The 16011-nt window shown below is 60.2% G+C and overlaps 1 protein-coding gene across 3 annotated transcripts in view; it reads left to right on the top strand.

Moving 5' to 3' along the window:
- TEX264 (testis expressed 264, ER-phagy receptor) overlaps window positions 1-16011 on the top strand; it is a 30185-nt gene that overhangs the window by 10021 nt on the left and 4153 nt on the right. For all 3 annotated transcript variants that reach the window (XM_014584481.2, XM_006169354.3, XM_014584480.2), the window contains exon 4: window positions 4448-4669. In XM_014584481.2, coding sequence (XP_014439967.1) covers window positions 4448-4669 — 222 coding nt within the window. The remainder of the gene's footprint in view (window positions 1-4447; window positions 4670-16011) is intronic.

Genomic DNA, 16011 nt, shown 5'->3' with positions numbered 1-16011 from the left:
TCCTCCCTTCCCCCAAGCCTGAAGTCTGGGTCCTGCCCCCTGGCCTGGCTGGTGCCTGTCCCAGTGTGTCTTTGGGGACCAGCTGCTTAGGAAAGGTGGACACCCGGGGCTTGGCGTGTTGGCCTACAGCACCCAGGAGGGTGAACAGGACCAGGGTCCAGCCTACAACAGTGGGCAGGTCCAGCCAATCCATTCCCTGGGTATGCCAGTGCCAATGCAGGGTGCCTCCCACCTTTTCTCTTTCCCCTCACAGTTCTGGGTGGGACGAGCTGGCGGAGGGTGCAGCTGTCCCTGTCCAGTGTGTGGCCCGTGGGTCTGAGGCTGGCCATTTCTCCTAAGCCAGCAGCCAGGTTCGGTCTGGGCCAGCAGACACCATTTCACTTTTCTGGATCTTAGAAGGTGCTGGTCTAGTCCAGTTCTCAGACTCAGTGGAGTCTTGGCAGGCAGGGGCCCTGCGGTGCTCTCTTTACTGTGGGCTCCTAAAGGAGGTTGGCAGGCAGGGCCCTGTGCGGCCTCCCTGGAAGGGGCCGTGGGCCCAGTCTCAGGACCAGCTCCTGGCTAGAGGCTCCAGTTGCTAAGCAGACTGCCCTCCGCTCACGGTGCTGGGACGCAAGGGGCTTCCCAGCCTGAAGGAGATGCCCTGGGGCCTGGCCTCCCTGTCTCTTTCCTGTACTCTTGCTTCTTGCTTCGAGAGCAGATCCTGGGTGGGCTTGCCTTTTCCCAGGCTGGTGGAGGCTCTGGCCTCTCTCCTGTCTCCCTAGTGTGGTTCCTGCTGGTGCTAGTTCTGCTACAGCTCTCGTTCTGGGCCCACAGCGATGGCTGTCATACCCAGAGGAAGGACTGATATGGGGAGGAGGGAGCAGGCAGGTGGGGCTGGGAGACCCACATAAAGTTGTTGCATTCCCCTGGGCCCTTGCCAGCCTTAGTAGACCATCCCCCTGGAAGCAGGCCTGGGTGTTTCTGGGAGGACAGGGAAGCCTTGCCCTGTACTGGAGAAGCCTTGCCACTCCCCGGGTCACCGTGGGGGCCTGTCCCATCTCCTTTTGGAACCTGGTTCAGCTGCTTTCTGTTTCAGCTTGGCGTGGGGCTGCTTAGCAGGTACTAGGTTTGCTGAGGGAACTCCTCGGCCACCCCTTAACCGCTGGCCAGGACAGGGAGGGGGCAGGAAGTGTCCTCATTTGTGGAATTGGGGGGTCACTTGAGCAGGAAGGGAGTGCCGGTTCTCCACATACCTCTGGCATCTCCTAAGAGATGCCTTATTCTCTGCCTCGCTCCATGGTGACAGGCGCTCCCCACTTCCTCCAGGTGGAAGGAGAGGAGGTTTGCTCACAGCATGGGGCTTGTGTGTGTAGGTGTGTACATGCATGTACTACTACTGAGCCTGTCCCAAGGACTTTCTGTATGCACAGGGTCCTAGACCCTTCTGCCTGGAGGCCTGGAATGGGGGGAGAGATGGGGAGGCCGTCATTGCAGTACAGCATGAGACCTGCCCCCTCGATGGGTGACAGACCAGAGAGGTAGAGCTGCTTAGTGGAGAGCAGCAGAAGGCTTTGAGGAGGTGGGCTGAGCTGAGTCTTGCAGGATGGGCAGGAATTTCTCAGGCAGAAGGGACTCTAGAATAGGGTGAAGAAGGACATTTCGGGCAGAGGAAGTAGCTTACGCAAAGGCAGGAAGCATGGGAGGACGTGGCATGTTTGGGGAGCTGCAAATAGTTCCACGTGGGTGTGTGCGGGGGTGTGGCGGGTGAGGAGACTGGCAAGGCGGGCTGGGCCAGAGCCTGGATCTGTCCCTCCCTCTGCCACGCAGATACTCAGTGGGTGCCTGCCCATCTGGGCCTGGCCCCTGGTGGGGCCTGGGCTGCAGAACGGGAGTGTGAGGTGTGTGTGGACCAATCGGGGCTGCATCACGTGGGCCTCCCTGAAAGACAGCCAGTGTGCTGGGCTCGGGTTTCTGTGAATTGGGAACCATCGGGGGTTCCACACAGGACAGTCACAGGAGTTCGGGTGCCTTTGGGGACTGAAGAGGGTGTTGAGCTTAGCCCCATGTCGGCTGCTCAAGCAATCCCAGGAAAGACCCTGGAACTCAAACCTGGGCAGGCCAAGGGTAGAGAAGAGGGATCAAGAAATCTGCCCATTTCCCTATCCCCTACGTTGGTTGCTTCTTTGTGCAGCATAGGTTGCTAGGGCCAGGGACATGAAGACAGGCTTGGCGGTGGCACCGACCCTTAGTCTGTCACCAGGAGGCCTACCTAAACCTCTTGCCTGTCTGGCAGAGCGCGTCTTTGGGTGTGAGTGGTGCAGTGGCACCATCTAGAGACAAGAGGTGGTACTGCTGCGATCTTCCAGGCTGCGCCCGGGTTAGGTAGGAAGGAGCCTCAGGCCGAGTTGAGCCTGAGGCGAGGTAGAGTTGACAGCATGTACCTGGGGAGATGGATGTTGGGGCAGCCTGAAAAGCTCCCAAGAGGGAGCTTGAAGGACGGGCAGGGTGGGCTGCTTGTTCAGAGCTTAGGTGGGTGGGCATTTTGGTCTCAGGGACAGTCGTGTGGACCGAATCATACTGCTTCTGACCAACGACAATTACAGAGCAGTCGCTGAGTTCCAGACCTGGGCCAACTGAAGAGGGTGTTGAGCTTTGATATCTGGTTCCTCCAGATATTAAAAAACTGGGACTCCAAGAAGCCGGGGGACTTATCCAGGGTCACCTGGAGAAGGGCTGCCTTCTCCAGCTGTGGATCTGACCACTACCATGTCACCTGCCGCTGAAGCCCGCAGCCAGGCTCAAGGCCATGAGGTCCGAGGGGGCAGAAGGGACCTGGGCCACAGAGAGCAGGGTGTGAGCTAGAATCCACTCAGGTGAGTGCCACGTTGCAGGCCAAGAGTGACTCCAAGTCAGGACTGGGTCGGCCAGAGCAGAGGAGGCAGGTCTAGACTGGGCATTGTTGACAGGGCATGGAAAGGGCTGTAACGGGGGCCGGTAGGTGACAGGGATGTTAGGGTAGCTTGAAAAACACTATGCGTGTGCCCTAAATCCCAGTGGGAATGGAGGAAAGGGATTGCTGCGAGGCCATGCCCCACTGGAGGGTGCTTTCTCCTCTCTGACAAGTACATATGCAATTATTTAAAAGGAGTGGGTGAGAGCGAGCATCCATGCTAAGTCTCCTGGATTCAGGAGGGGGCCCAGCCCAGGGCTGTTACAGGGTTAGGCTGCGGGAAGGCTGACATGGGGACAGGTGGCAGAAGGTGAGACAAACTGGGACCCCGACAGAAGTGAATGCTGGGCCTCCAGGCCATGGGGCAGTCCTAGGGAGGGGAGGAACTCAGAAGAGCCCTCCTGGCTGGGCTTTCTGGGGGCCAGAGGAGAGGAGAGGAGGGGAGCAGAGCAGAGTGGGAAGTGCCAGCCCAGGGGTTGTGGGGGTGTCTGGAGGCTCCGAGGGGAACCAGCAATCTCAGGCTTAGCCAGGAAAGGGCTTGAGAAGTGGCCCAGGTCCCAGCCTCAGCATGGCTTGGAGAGGAGGTCTGAGGCCCTGGTGATGGCAGGGGGGCCCCCTCACAGCATTTGGGCAACAGCAAAGTCCACGCGGTCCCACATCCTGACCAATGCTTCCTGCATTTCTCCACAGCCTGATGCAGGTCCTCATCCTGGCCTCTCAACCCTGCATGTACAAATGTGTGTGTGCATGCTCCCACACACACACCCTGGCCTCTCAACCCTGTGTGTACACATGTGTGTGCCTGTTTCCACACACACACCCTGGCCTCTCAACCTGCATGTACACATGTATATGTGCACGCTTCCATACACACACCCTGGCCTCCCAACCATGTGCGTGCACATTTCCACGCACACACCCTGACCTCTCAACCCTGCATGTATGTGTGTGTGTGCATACTCCTGCACACACACGCTTTTCCGAGCCACAACCCTCGAAGCCTCTGGGCTTTTCCCCTTGCTGTGCTCCCTGCCTGCCATGCACCTCTGCCAGTGAGGCCTGCTCCCCTCTGGAGTAGGGGGACATGAGCTGATGGGGCTGCACTGGATCCGGTCTGGAGGATCAGCCAGCCTGCAGTCCTTCCAGTAGCTGTGAGGGGAGTGGAGGGGTGGGGACTGACAGAGGGTCACATCAGGATGCAGGGCCTCTCAGTGGTGCTGTTGACGGGCTGCCTGGAGGGTCCTTCCCTCTCCTAGGCTGCTCATGGGTAGAGACCAGATCTGGTCCCTCACCCTGACCCATGAACTCCAGGAGGGGTGTGGCAAGTGGGGGCGGGGGGTGGAGTCCTGTAGCAGGAAGCTGTGGGCAGCATCGCCAGCTCTGTCCTGGTATCCGGGGCCACATGCAGGCAGAGATGGTGGTTCTGCCAGGCCTGAGCTGGCACAGACCCAGGAGGAGGAGGTCTGCGACCTGCTCCCTCAGCCCAAGGCTGATGCCCCTGCTCTGTTCCCCTCCCAGGTGCCCCCTGAGAAGTGCCGCTGCGTGGTGGGCAGCATCCTGAGCGAAGGTGAGGAGTCGCCCTCCCCCGAACTCATCCACCTCTACCAGAAATTCGGCTTCAAGGTGTTCTCCTTCCCTGCTCCCAGCCATGTGGTGACTGCCACCTTCCCCCACACCACCCCGCTGTCCATCTGGCTGGCTGCCCGCCGTGTCCATCCTGCCTTGGACACCTACATCAAGGTGAGGCATGGCAGACTGGGGAGGCCTGCCCAGATGGGAGGAAAGTGGTCTGAGAGAGCAGCCTCCTGGGCCCCCATGGAGCAGGCGCCTGTGGACCTGGGAAGACGGGCACAGGCCCTTGGGGCCAGAGCATCTCCAAGAGCGTAGAGGGCTTGTTCTGAAGCCTGGCCTGCTCAGTTCAGCTCTGGCATTGACCAGGGATGCTCGGAGTGTTCTTGCACTCTGGGCTCAGGTGGATGACCTGCTCTACCCTGCCCCCACCCTCCTGGAAGCCTGCAGAGCAAGGCCCCTCAGTCCCATGCGTTCCGCCCTGGGACAGCCAATGGCACGGGTGAGCACACATCAGGCGACTGTGGGCCCGGGGGAGCCTCACACCTGTGTTATCCAGGCACCTGGGAAGGGGTGGTGTAGGGACAAATCTGGAGCTCCAGCAGCTCTGGAAACGGGGGTGCAGAATGTGGTGTCATGACTGGGATGAACTAATGAGGCCCCGGGTCACCAGTAGAGGCCTAAGTGGTCAAGGACAGGCTGATGAGACAGGTGAGGAGACCTGGACAGGAGGGCCGTCCTGGAGGAGGGCAGGGGCGCTGGGAGGACCGAGGCGGGCTTCCTTTTTGAACTAAAGGGTGGCTGCCAGAAGGGGTGCTGGTGAGGTATGCTTGCAGGGCTGGGTTGCCCGGAGGTGAGGACAGGAAGGGAGAAGTAGACGCCCCGGCCCGCTCAGCCTGCTGCCCAGTTCACTCAGAGGCCGGGTCCTGTCTGCGCCATCCTCAACCTCCTCGCTTCCCCAGGAGAGAGATCCTGAGTGCCAGACCTCAGCCAGGCTCGGCCTGTGGCGTGGTGGCGAGCAACTGAGCCCCAAAGCCTTTTCCTGGCTCCAAGGGTTTATTTTTAGACACCTTTGTCCAAATTTCCCGGCCCCTGACAGCTTCACAAGTTGCCTGGTTTTGACGTCACCTCTTTGATGAAAGCCCTGCCCCCGCCCTCTCCCTCCCTTCCCCTCCCATGGGAGCCCGTTAGTTGCACTCTGGGCTGGTTCTCCTGGGGCAGGGGCTGGAACAAGGAACCCAAGGGGGTGCAGAGAGCGTGGCCCCTCCCAGAGCTGTCTGAGGTGGGCTTGTGTGGGCCGGGCCACCAGCTAGGAGGCTGGGAAAGGCCAGGCTGCCCAGGGAGAGGACAGGACCTGAGGTCCTCAGCTAGTGTGGGTGGCACGGGGTAGAGGTCACCTGTGGGTCCCTGAGTCCTGGGAACAGCGGGACAAAGATGAGGAAGAGGCTGGCTCTGTTGGGACAACCCACAGTGCCGTTAAGGGTGAGGGTGGATGTGGGGTGCTCTTTACCTCTCTCAGCCCAGGAGACTGAAGAACACCCCTGCCTGTATTCCCTGCCCTGAGTCAGAGAAAGGCTGCCAGTGAGCCTCCAGGCGCTCTGCCTCTGCCAGCCCCGACAGCTGGCTGCCTCTGTGTGTGTGCACGCGTGTGTGTTCACGCGTGCACCCTTTCTTTTCTCTCGGATCTGGGTCTACTGTGAAGGCTCTTCAAAAGGAACGACAGCAGCCATCCGCTTTCTGTTTCAGGAGGGCTAAGGGAGGCCAGGAGGGGAGGGAGGGCTTGGCAGCTCTCCTGTCACCCAGAGGCTGGTGGGCGGGTGAGTGGGTCTCAGAGAGCTGGGGGTGGGGGGCAATGCAGTCCTGGCACTTGCAGATGTACCTGAGCCTGGGGCAGGATTGACCTCGGGACAGCAGAGACCACCTCCCTCCCCGGGGTCACTGTAGGGGCCCTTCCAGGGCATTCTGGGAGGAATGGCTGGCTTTCAGCTTTGTGGTTTGCATGGCAGCCTCTGGCCAGACTCCCAGCCCGGCAGCCTGGCAAACAAGCTGCAGGGACTGGAGCTCTGCCTTCACTCCACCTGGATGGCTGGGGCCAGGCTGAGGGTTCCAGGAGTGAGTGCATGGAAGATGGCCCAGCTCTGCCAGGCTGCCCTACTGGAGTCCAAGGAGGTGACCTCCAGGATGGGAGGGTGCTCTTTGCGACCCAGGAAGGGAAGGCCTTGGGCAGCTGCAGGAGGAACTGAGCTTCCTCGTGATGTCAAGCCTGCAGAGGTGCTAGGGCCCATGCGTGCACCCCGAGCAGTGGCCCAATTCACTGTCGGGAGGACCTGATCTTACCAAGGATCCAGGGAAGGCGTCAGCAGGTGCAGAGAACTGGGACCGCAGTACGGGCCTGCGGATCCCAAGTGTGGGCTGCATGGCACTTGGCTCATGTCTGTGTCTGTCCATACCAGCTGGTGCGAGGTCACTAAGCATTTAGGTTGCCCCAGCCAAGTACCCTGTGCCTGACTATCCTCCCAGCAGGCTCCAGAATCTTCTCCGTTAACCCCCTTCCCCAGATCTCTGGTTTCTGAGAATGTTCATGGGATGGTTTTTACAAAACAGCTGGGGCATCCTCTCCCAAATTCAGGGAGATCGGGGTACCTTCCACATGGTGACCTGTTGGCTGGGCAGTACGGATCAGACCCTGGCCCTTTCTCCATGGAACTGGAGGGGAGGGGTAAAGGGACCTGTGAGGGCACCTTGTGGCAGAGTTCTGGGACAGCTGCGCAGACCGAGGGTCAGGAACCCAGAGCACCATTCTCGGGCTGTTGGCTGGGAGTCGAGGGACTGTGCAGGAGTCGTCCTGCCTGTGGGTTTTACACCCCAGGTGATATTCTGAGCTTTTGTTTGGGGGGGCTCCCGAGGCACAACTGTCCTAAGAGACGATGCCCTGCTGGCAGGTGCGCCCCCCAGCAGACTGCGTGTCTGTTCCCTGGCTGAGGGTGCTGCAGGGCAGGTGCAGCCGGGAGGTACCAGGGCCCATCCTGTGAGCAGGTGGGGTGGGGGCTCCCCGAAAATGTAGTCGTTTCTGGGGGAGCATGGCTTCGATTGGAAACTGGACCTGGAGGGGAACCCAGGGGGGCTGCAGGTTGGAGAACTCCCTAGTTGTGATGACTGAGCCTCTGACAGCCTGGGAATGCTGTGGGGCAGCCTACTGGGGACTAACGATCGATGCCCCAGGGGGTGCCTGCAGGGGCGGGTCACCCTGCTGAGTCGTGGGCCTGGTCAGGGCTGGATCCTGTCCAGGGGTCTCAGACCCCCCTGCACATTTCCTCTTCGCCCCCTCAGTGACTCCAAGGGAGTCTGCAGATGGGTCTGAATCCACACTGGAGCCAGAGCACTGGTGGGGGCCAAGAGAACCGGGGCAGTGGGGGGTCGTGGTGAGGGCGCCTTGGGGGATGTGAAATCTGCGGCCCTCTCCCCCTCGCTGCTGTTCCTTCTGCTGAGCTAGTACGGGAGAGCTCCAGCTTTGTTTTCAGTAAGGGAGGTCCTCTGGGCTCCGCAGCTCCACCGTGAGCGCAGCAGCGACTCTCCGAGCCCTCCTTCGTGGGATGGTGTTCTTGGTGGGGCATGGGAACCAGCCAATAGGCAGTCGTGGGACCCTCGCGAAGCCAGCATTCCCATCATCATGAACAGGGAGACTGAGCCTCGGGAGGGGATGTTAACCGGGTCAGGGAGGAAGCGATGTCTGAGTCCAGACGGTGGGGTGAGGAGGCCCTCGCCTGAGGACCACTATGATGGCTGCTTGCCTTTTACCCTCTGTCCCGGGCATGAGGGGCCTGGGACCAAGGAGCACGGACTCGTCACGAATCTGGGGTACATTCAGGACAGTGTCCAGGATTGGCCTGCAAGGGCCCAACATCCACTGGGCCTTCTGCCCCAGATTCTGCCAGAGTTGGGGACCCAGGCTGCTCATCTGTGACTGCCGGGCGAGCCAGAGGCAAGGGCAGGAGGAGCTGCCTGCCCACTCGCCCGCAGGCACGCATTAAGGAAGGCCTTGGCAGCTGCTCTGGGCACAGAAAGCAGCTGCTGCAAGAACCTCATCAGGCCTCCGTCCTCATCCTCGGTGAGGCAGAGGTGGCTCCTTTCCCAGGCTTCCCTCACTGGGTCTCCAGGGCCAGCTCACCTGCCAGTGCAGCCACCTGCTCACTGGCCTGGTCCAGCACAGGGAGGAGAGGACCTGGGGCTGAGTGACATGCTCCTAGAACTCTTTTCTTCCTTCATCTCCCCCAGCCAGCCATGCTTAGAGGTGGGGAGGGAGGGGAGGGTTCCCTGGGAAAGGCAGAGTAACCCATGTGCAGTGGTGGGGCGTTTGGGCAGAGCCTGGAAGCCATGTTCTCCGGGTGGGATAGGCAGATCAGGCAGAGGCATTGCTTGGCAGCAGGCATGGCATATGCACCGGGTCAGGCCAGAGCGCAGGGGAGGAGCAAGTTTGAGGCAAGCGATTAGGCTGGGTCCTGTGGGCAGGGAGCCACTGATGGTATCTGAGCAGAAGAGTGACAGTGTCCAGGTTGGGCTTCAGAACAGGACGCAAGCCCCAGTAGATGGGAGGAAGAGCTGGAGGCCATAGTAGAACCCTGGATGAAGGCAACGGAGTGAGCTGAGAGTACAGTGATTCTTCACTCAAGATTCCAAGCCAAAGTAGACCCTCCTGCCATGCCAGGGCTTGGCTTCCCTGGCCCCCCTGGAGCTGCCCTTGGCAGTTGAGGTATAGGGGGACCTACAGGAAGCCAGACCTCTCCCCTCTGCTGGTCCAGGCACTGGAACCTGCTTCTCAGCCTCTCTGGCTTCACCCCCTCCTTTTTCTCCTCCCCCAGGACTCAAAGCACAAAGCCAGCCTTTGCTGGGGTGGCGTGGGAGCCACCACTCTCGAAATACCAGCACGGATCGTAGCTTGGCAGCCCCGTAGGACCCTGGGGGCTGAGGCTCGTCTGGGTGATGCTGTGGGGTGGGCCGTCACCAATCCAGGGGGACCTTCTCCAGGCAGATGGGACTGACTGACCAAGGAAGAGTCCTGTTTCTCTTCTCCAGAAAGCTGGGATTCGGGACTAGGGAGGGAAGGAGATTCCGAGGAAGGGACGTGCCCCCTCCCATCCCCAGCAGAGCCGCAGATTAGGAGAAGCTGGCTGTCTAGTTATGTAGGCAGGAGACCCGGGGCTCCAAGACAGGAGGACTTCCCTAAGTAGGAGGGCAGGTCAGGTGCCAGCTGAAGATGAAAAATGCAGGGCCTGCTCTGCCCCTCCCTGCCGTCCTCTGCCTCCTCTCCATCCCCGCTGGCCCCCTTGTCCTTCGCCTCTGGCTCTCCCTGACTCCTCTGGCTCCCAGGTGTGGGGCTTCATGGCTCCATCTGCACCGAGCAGCCTTCCTGCTGCTGGATAATCAGTCAGCCGCGTGTTCGTCAGCTTGCGAGCAGGACAGGGCTCAAGGTCCTTGACGGCGCAGACGCTGCAGATCTTGGAGAGGGGGTGGGCCGGGGAGACTGCCGCGGTGAGGGCTGCATGTCCCCTCTACCTGATTTGGAAGGGGGTGTGGCGGGGTTCCCAGCTGACCTACCCAGTGCTCTAGCAGAGTCACCCATGCAGTACTTACACACATGCTCCCCAGCCCCCTGTTCCTGCCTTATGGGGCCCAGGAAGGCCAGAGCAGGACTGAGCTCGGGCTGTATGTTGGCCGTTAGGGTCCTGGGGAAATGAAGGGCTGCATGAGGCTGTGGGACAGACAGACTTCCTGGTCTCTCTGGCCCGGGAGTGCCTGAGGGCCTGCCCAAAGGGCTTCATCCTTCTGCTCCAGCCTGCCCTGGTGCTCGGGCCCCCTTCACAGGCTGCCCAGGAAGCCAGAGCCTGGGTAGCGCCAGGGAGATGAGCAGAGGTGTAAATTGTGTGGCGAGCTGCCGGCTCCGAGGTGAAAATGAAAAGTCTTCAGGCAGCGGCAATGGCGACGCACAGCAGGCCGGGGTGCCAGGTACAGCACCACCCTCCCCGCCCTCCTCTGCCTCACACCTCCCCCCTCTGCAGCCTTCCCTGGGCTCCTGCCCTGGCCTGGCCCCGCCTGCCTAGCCTCTCAGCCATCCTCTGCCTTCATCTGACCCTGAGTGAGACTGGACCCAAGAGGACCTTCCCGCTCGCGTCCACTCTGCTTTCCAGCTGCCTGTCGGTGCTCAGAGGTCGCAGGCCTCGGTCAGCTCGTCTTCATGTCTGCGGCAGTCCCTCTGCTGACTCTTTGGGGTTCTCCAAACAGTACATGGCCCTCTGATCTTTAAATAATGGTATCAGTATTTTTATTCATCCTTTCCAGTTTCTCACTGCTTTTGAGATGGTCTTTTTTTTTTTTCTTTTATTAAGCTTTTTGTCACAGGGCATGTACATTTGCCAGAGAGGAAAGAGAGACAGGGAAAGTGAGAAATCACCCCCAGTGGGGGTGGCCAGACTGCAATCCCTTCTCTTTCATGCTCCTCTCAGGATTTGGGGTATGCACGCACACACACCCAGTGTGATTTTCAGAGTCCAGAGTGCTAACCATTACACCATGGGGCCTGCCACTCATACAGTGTGATTTTCAAGCCACTGGATCCAGGACTCGAACTGCAGCCGGCCACGTGGGAGTCCAATGCCTTAGCCACTATGCCACCTCCTGGCCCCAAGATCATCTATTCTAATTCCTTTATTTCATAGTTGAGGAAGAGGCTAGAAAGAAGCCACCTAGTTGTTCATAGCCAGGCCAAGGCATTGGCTCCTGCCCCTTCCTGCGCCTCTCTGCTCTCTGGGAGAAGGCTGACTCCCTGTCTTTTTTGTCATCTTCAGAGTGCAGGGCCCTCCTGCTGTGATGGGGAAGGGAGGGAGCTGTAGCGGAAGAAGGTATCCACCAGCCCTTCTGCAGGCTCTCCCTGCTGGCATGGCAAGGCCCCCAGAGCACCCCAGAAACAGGTTCAGTTCTGGACCAGAGACTGTTAGGAGGCCTGCTGGGATGAGAGGGAGCCAGGGAGAGGGAAGTTGACGGAAGTTCCTGGGCAGAATAATAACAATGTGCTACATGCCAGCCCCAGCCTCCCTGCTGTGCCTCCCCCAAGCACTTTGCACATGCCATGCCTGAGGGGCCTCTGGGGTCCGAGCCCCACACACAGGGACTGCTGTGTGCAGGCGGGTGCACGTCGGTGTCTGTGTAATTAAAAATGAGCACGCATCACTTCACCCGGCGAGGAGATGCCACCACCCCGGGTGGGATGCAACAGCTGCTTGCTGGCCACGTGGCTGCCTGGTTGTCCAGCCCGGCATGGAGGAATGGGTAGGACTTGGCAGCGGAGGGTGAACAGGGAGGCCAGGGCTTCTCACCCCACAAGGGAGGAGGTAGGGGCTGTGATGAGATGGGGCCTCATTGGGCAGACCTCATCCCTCTCTGGGCCTAGAGCTCAAGGATATGTGACCCAGTCCTTGACCTGCATTTTCAACCACTGAGCTCAGGGCAGACGAGGCCTCTGAGCAGCCAGGGAGGGGGTGGAATCCACTCTCAGCCTCCGGGGGGCTTGATCTCTCTCTTCTGCTGCTTCCTGGCCCCACAGAAGCCAGGGCACAGGCCAGTGAACACTTGAGAGGTAGTTCAGGTCCCCTCTCCTAATCTCCTTCCTCTGCTAATTCCCAAAGACCTGCCAGGGCCTGCCTGTGGGTTGTGGGGCAACCTCGTCCCACATACCAGTCTGCCTCTTTGTGGGAGCCCTGAGCTGAGGGGACTGAGTGTTTGCCCCCTGCCCAGGAGGCGAGCTCAGCCTGAGGTGAGGCCGGGGTGGGAATGCTCCCCAGGGAGCCGAAGCAGAGGTACCTTGGGTGGCTGAGCCAGCGCTGGTGCTAGGCCTGGAGGAGGGAATGCCAATGACTGAGGTGTCAGGAAATCCCCATATCGTGGGTGGTGTCCCAGGGAGGGCCCCAGTGGAGGGAAGGCCTGGAGACACGTTAGAGGGACCGGAACTCCTAGACCCAGTTCCCAGCAGTTTCTGGTGCACCGTGGCAGGATTCACCAACTTCCGTTAGCCGGAGAGCGCTGGGCGTCTGCATCTCCCCCACTTCAGAGAGGGGCCTGTGGTGCCCTCGAGTCTGAGCGAGGGCGTGAGCTCTGCATGTGGGCTTGTCGGATGGTCAGTGGCTTCAGTGGCCAGGGCAGATTCCCAGGTCCTGGCTGCCTGGGAGGTGAAAGGGCGTGTGCCCAGGCCCAGGAGGACTCCACTACCCCGCAGTCCCAGCCTGGTATGGCATTGAGCAGGTGTCCTTGGCCCTTGGCAGTCGTCTCTAAGGGCTCCCTGGGACGAGCTGAGGGGGCGGCAGCTGGCCTCGCCTTCCTCCAATGATTTTCCGATACTTACCAGCTCATCGGCACACTGCTGGGGCCGCAGCTCCTGCTGCAGCGAGGCCCTCTCCGCCCCCTGAGGCCGCTCCTGGCTGCGAGGGTCAGGGCTCGTCCTCTCTGCCTGGTCACTCAGGCTCAGGGCACATGGCTAATGCTGCCCCTCACCCTCCACCCCCACACCCCCAGACTCATTCTTATACAGTGACAGATGCATGGAGGGGAGCATGGCCCCCCAGGAGGGGCACAGGCCAGCTCTAAGCCCCATCTGTGCCTGTGGGCCTCGGTCAGGAGTTTACCCGCTGGGGGGCCAGATGGTGGACAGCGGTAAAACATGGCACACTCCAAGACAGACCTGCATGGGAAGGTTCCAGGCTGCATCCTGAGCCCTCCCTGAGGACTGGGCGTGTGCGTACGCGTGCTCTGGGACCGTGAAGCTGAAGGTAGATGGCGGGGGCGGGGTCCTGTTGGGGCACTGTCTCTCTGTCTCTCTTGTGAGTGCACATACATGGAAGGAAGAGAGAAGTAAAAACAAGTTTGCCTCTTGCCCTCTTCCTGCCCCCGTCCTCCACCCCTCAGTCTGAACTGTGGCAGGACCTGGCGTGTGTTAGAGTGGTTTGGGGTTGAGCTGAAGATGGCATTTTAATTAGCACCATGCCTACCTCCAGTAGGGAGGGCCAGGGTCCCAAGGTGACAGGGGTGAGACCAGGCTAGGTTTGGGTCCTAGGCTGTCCCCCCCAGGGGCCTGGTGGCAGGCTCAGGCAGCCGGTGCCACATGGGTGGGCTGCTGTGAGGAAGTGGGGCTGGGCTGGGAAGGAAGGGTTGTACAGCCGGGCCACGGTTGCCTCTCCATCCTCTGTCTCCCCTATTTCTCTGTTCTCCCCGATGGCTTTGAGATGAAGGCGACGGCAAGGATGGAGGATGCAGTTTCCATGGCAACGTGCTGTCCACAGCCAGGCAACTTCAGAGCCGGGCTCTCCGGAGGAGGCAGATGCGCAGAGCAGCCGCAGAGCTGCCTCCTGCCTGCCAACGAGGGGGCTGGCAGAGCAGGTGGCACAGGGTGGCTGCCTAGTGCTGCCCACCCTGATGCCCAGCCTAGAAGAGAAGATGGGAAGAGTGTGACTCCCTCCTCTTGTCCCTGTTACCACCAAGCTTCTCCAGAAGGGAAGCGGGGGTGGTGGCCTGAGTGTTGGTGGGAATGGGGTAGGGCCCTCATTGTCCCTGGAATCCCTGGGTGGACACAGACTCTGGTCTCTGGGCACATTCCCAAACACCAACTGTCTGTAGCTCTTCAATGGCTGATGGCCACTCAGCTGCTACCATTTGGGCCCTTGGAGTGCCAGAACATTAAGGTGCTGGGGGAGGCCCAGACCACATTCCCTCTGGCCCCAGGGAAAGGCCCGGAGCTCCTTCAGGAGTCCTCCCTGAGCCCGGCCTGTTGAGCTGGCCTAGTTTGCTGATGGGGCTCAGGTTTGACAGATCCCTGACCCCAAGGGTTGGCATTGGAGGGGCCCAGAGCTGGCCTGTGTTCTTTTTTTTTTTGCTATAGGGCGTGTGCACTCACCAGAGAGACAGAGAGCAAGAAATCACCCCCCAGGGGGTATGACCACACCACAAACGCTTCTCCTCCATTCTCCTCTCAGGATCCTGGGCACGCATGCACACGTACCTGGCGTGAGTTTAAGCCACTGGGTCTGGGACTCAAACTGCGGTCGACTACATGGGAGTCCAGCAACATAGCCATTACACTAACTGTTGGTCCCTGTCCTATGTTCTTTTGTCACCTCCCCCCGCAGACCTGGGCTGGGTGGGTGTGGGGACAAGTGGGGGGAGGGGTGCAAAGGCAGTTGCTGGTATGTTTCGAGGTGGGAGGAGTCAGGAGCATGGCCTCGAGATGGAGGGATCTGGAGAGTTCTCAGGTGTGCAAAAAAGATCGGACTCAGACTACCTCAGATAACGACTCTCCTTCCCTGACCTTGGGAGCACCAGGACTGGGGTTTTCCACTCCATGGCTGAGCACACCCAGGCCCAGGATGAAAGGCTCTGGATCACTCATGGAGTCACTCATGGAGCCCGAGGCTGAGCTGCAGCGAGCCCAGGGCCAGGCCATCCGCCCCGCTGCCTCCCAGGCACTCTTTTGCCGGCTGCTGAGGGTCCTAGCCCAACCCACCCTCAGGCTTGTTCCTCTTCCCCCTTTCCCTCATGGGATCCTTTCTACCCCTCTTCCTTGCTTTAATCAGATGAGCTTCCTCAACCCTAGGGTTGGCCAGGCAGGCGGACAAGTGGCGTCCTGGAGTGGCTTCTCCCCGCCAGGCGCTAAGTCTCTCATTACCGCTAAGTGGAAGGCTCATTTCAGAGCTGGCGGTGAGAGCCAGGCGGGTGCTATAAATAGCCATGTTGTGAGGTTGGCGGGTGAGCAGTGACAGGGCAGGGGCCTTGCCGTCATCTCCGCGGATTACCATGCTCCATCGCAAGAAAGGGGGACTGGCTCGGGGGCCAGAGGTACTTGACCCTGTTCTGATTGTCCCTTCCTGCCTTGAGGCAGCTCCAGCACGTATCCACACCCCTCCACATGCACTGAGGGGGGGCAACATGCCACTCAGACCTTGGGGCCCTGGAAGCTGATGCTTGAACCCACCGGCTAATGACCAGTGCAAGCTCAGGCATGAGGCAGTGAGGGAGCTACTTCGATAAGCAGGGGATGGGAAACGGGGTGGAGCTGGCCTGGAGCGTTGGGGTCTGTGATAAAGTGTCTGTAAGGGCAGAGGTTATAGGCCAAAGGTCAGATGAACTGGCCTGGCCTGTCCTGGCCTGATGTCCTTAGGTCAGTCAGCATTGTCTGGGGTGGGGAAAGAGGTCAGGGCCAGTGGATCTCAGCACAGAAGGTCTTTCTGAGTGCCAGGAGCCAAGCTTCATGGGTCCCTGTGCTGGGGTGATCCGGGGGTGCCGAGCTTAATGACTCTGCAAGACCAGTGACTTTTGAAATAGCCATTTGGCCCACAGTGCACATGGGACTAACAGGGCCTGGCCCCTGGGTTTTTTCACACCTGCCAGGGGTGTCATCTCAGGGCTCTTGGGCCCTCTGACTGCAGCTGGAGCATGAGCCTCTGCTCTTAGGGTGCTCTGCGTGCCTTGCTCAG

Source organism: Tupaia chinensis, unplaced genomic scaffold (assembly GCF_000334495.1).
Source record: "Tupaia chinensis unplaced genomic scaffold, TupChi_1.0 Scaffold147003_1, whole genome shotgun sequence".
Classification (NCBI taxonomy): domain Eukaryota; kingdom Metazoa; phylum Chordata; class Mammalia; order Scandentia; family Tupaiidae; genus Tupaia; species Tupaia belangeri.
This window is presented reverse-complemented; position numbering and strand designations above follow the sequence as displayed.